The sequence below is a fragment of the Arachis duranensis genome, chromosome 8 (assembly GCF_000817695.3).
Source record: "Arachis duranensis cultivar V14167 chromosome 8, aradu.V14167.gnm2.J7QH, whole genome shotgun sequence".
Classification (NCBI taxonomy): Eukaryota; Viridiplantae; Streptophyta; class Magnoliopsida; order Fabales; family Fabaceae; genus Arachis; species Arachis duranensis.
In genome coordinates this window covers 39321609-39324605 of record NC_029779.3, presented here as the reverse complement: position 1 = coordinate 39324605, position 2997 = coordinate 39321609, and the positions used below count along the sequence as shown (strand labels likewise).

General features: G+C 35.0%; 1 protein-coding gene across 1 annotated transcript; it reads right to left on the bottom strand.

The window, feature by feature from the left end:
* Positions 1-808: 808 nt before the first annotated feature.
* On the bottom strand, positions 809-2731 carry LOC107462786 (uncharacterized). The gene is made up of 2 exons (XM_016081443.3): positions 2395-2731; positions 809-1645 (listed from the first exon to the last, which is right to left on the bottom strand). The coding sequence occupies exon 2, from the start codon at positions 1637-1639 to the stop codon at positions 992-994; it is 648 nt and encodes a 215-aa protein (XP_015936929.1). The 5' UTR covers positions 1640-1645; positions 2395-2731; the 3' UTR covers positions 809-991.
* Between the last annotated feature and the right edge of the window lie 266 nt (positions 2732-2997).

Here is a 2997-nt window from a genome sequence, read left to right as displayed (position 1 = left end):
TTGTCTCATTGTGGATGATTTGTCCCCTTTTTTTCCTTGACCTGCTCCATTGTTCATTGTCTTGATCCTCTTTGCCCATTTTTTCCCTAAAATTTCCGGAATTTCTGTGTTGATTTGTCTCCCTTTGCCCATTGTTTTAAAATTTCTTGATGTTTTGTTAATTGTTAGATTTTTTTTGTGAAGTGTGCATTTTGTTATCAAATAACTATTATTGTTTGGGTTTTGTTAGGTATGAGTTAATAAGCAATTGATAGTTGATATTGAAGGCTGCTAAAGATGATGGTAGGGTTTATGCTAGAATTATGACCAGAAAGTAATACTTACATGTCTTGATGAGGGACTGATACTTATTTTCTGGAAGTGATATGCTTGTTGGGATTCTAATGCAGTAATGCTTGAGAAAAAAATAGGGTGAAAGTTGCTATCAATGAGAAGTGAGATGAGGCCGATGAAATTTTTGTTTCAATTTTTTTATTTATTAAAAAATTAAATAAAACCAAAAACGGTTTCAATATTTTCATTTTTTGAAAAAAAAAACAATGAATCAAAGCAAACATATTTTTGAAAATCTGAAAATAGAAACTATTTTCAGAAAAAAAATGAATAAAAAATTAAAATATTTTCTTGAACCAAAACCAAACTCACCTAACTCTCTTCTACGAAGGCACACAAAAAATGTTATAGGATAAAACCGTTTTACACGTACATCCAATCACATAACATCATATTAGTAAAAATAACTGCCTTTTACATTGACTGCGTGAATAGTCATTCAAAACGATTGTAATTGCACAACTATGTAAGACAATGCATCAAAATTAAACTCTTATAATAAATGTTCATAGAGCACAAACTTTACAATTATTCCATTACATTAAACTCTTACAATTAATTGAAGAACTAACCACTTACACAATAACTCATCCTCATCACACTTCATCTCATAATCTATAGAATTAGAAAAAAAAAGTCCAGATCATGATTAGGAAGATCAAAATCTTTCTGCCAGTCTAGCTGTAACTGCTCTTAGTTTCGAATATACCTTACCCGCGGGTGATCCCATGATAAGGCTACAAAGAGAATCTCTCGCAATTTTGATGTTGGCAAATGACCCCAAAATGTGTATTTTAGTGTCAGCAATCACAATCCTCATCTTAGTTGCATTTTCGATTGCAAACTTAGTTTTACCGCCTTTACCAGATAATCTTCCAATAGCGCGAGACAAGTGATCACCTCGAAGTGTCTTAACATCCTTGATTTCGAAGGACTCAACATAGAGCTCATCCAGACGGAGTAGCGCAATGGCATCTACGACATCGAATCCCATCATGAAAGCATGGACAAAATCAGCACATTTTTGCAGGTTACTAATATCGGGTGTATCTGGCCTCGTCTTCAGTTCAACCTTCCGAGCCTTCAAATTCATGCGGATGTCGATTTTCATCTGCTCGTATATGGGAGTATAGATGTCCATCCATGCTTTCTTGAGAGGATTGTAGCGATGTTGTGGAACAGATACCTTCCGAAACTGAAACTGACCATCGGACATCTCATGAGGCTTCAAAGGCTCGAACTTAGGCTTTGGAGGCAATGGTTTTGCCTCAGGGGCAGCTTCAACTTCCATTGAAGACAACACCATGTTTGACTGCATTATGCAGTAAGGACAAAGAAAAAGAAAGTTGATTCTAAAGATTCACAATTAACAAGACATAAACAAATCTACTCCAAGGCTTTCCACCCTAGGTGGCGGCAGTTCCTAATCATTTAAGGTATATTAAACAAATTTCTATCAGCATACTGAACTTTGCTATTACAAAATACACAAATTTGTACAAATATCAGTACAACCTTCTAAACTAAATCTGCTAACATGGTCAGCTAAAAACTATTAAAACCAGTCACAAGTATCTCATCTCATGAACAATTTAAATAAACAGAACAAGTCAACATATAGATGAATTACAAAAGAACAAGCATAAAGTGTCAAAACCAACTGCAGATACAAACAACTAAGTGTTCAAAAAGTTAAATTTTTAATTAATATACAAGTTTTTAACATCATGCAAATCTTCTCTCTATGATTCGTTGATTTGTGAAGATCAGAGAGATCGTGAACATGCAGCAGAAAACAATAATAATAAAACATTAGAAATTTCACATAATATAGAAAATCAAGTATCAACCTCATGCACTTGTGTTTAGTCAATTAGACTTTTGATATAATATATTCCTTTGTCTAATCCTAATCAGTTCTATTTAAACTAAATATAATGTGCAGGCGAAACTATATCTGTGCCTTCTCATCATTATAATTATATAATAATGTTCTCGCAAGCAAATTATTGAGCAAATTAATCCCTAATTTAAAAACCCTAATACATAAAATTTAATTACATGCAATGGAGGATGTGGAGGCGGCGGCAACGCTGTGGCAGGATAGGAGCTAAGTAGCAGCGGTGAGAAGGAGCAGTCGGCGGCGACAACGAGCTCGGTGGCGTGAAAGAGCAGTTGGCAGAGCAGTGTAGCAGACCAGTGGCAACGAGGCTGTGGCGTTCTGGCAGAGACGAGGCTGCTGGAGGCGAGACGAGTGTAGAAGACCGACTGGAGGCGGCAACGATAGGGACACGGAGATGCGATCTCGCCGGTGAGAGTGAGTAAGGGTGGCGGTGAGACTTGAGAATGTACGTGTGTAACTGTGTGAGCGTGTTTTGACTTTTGAGAGATGTGAGGGAGCCACAGAGTTTCTTATATCTACCGAATATATTAAAAGCAACGTTAGGGACAGTAACTTTTGTGATTGTTAACCATTAATTAGTTATTAATAATAATTTGATAGTATAAAATTGGTATAAAATTTTATCAAATGACTCACTTTTTTCTACTAGTTACATACTGACCAAAATTCAATAGAATTCAATTTTTAAGATTGAAGTGTTAATTTCTGGTGAACTCTCTTTTTCTCTTAAACAAATTTATTATAATTATATTATAATTAAT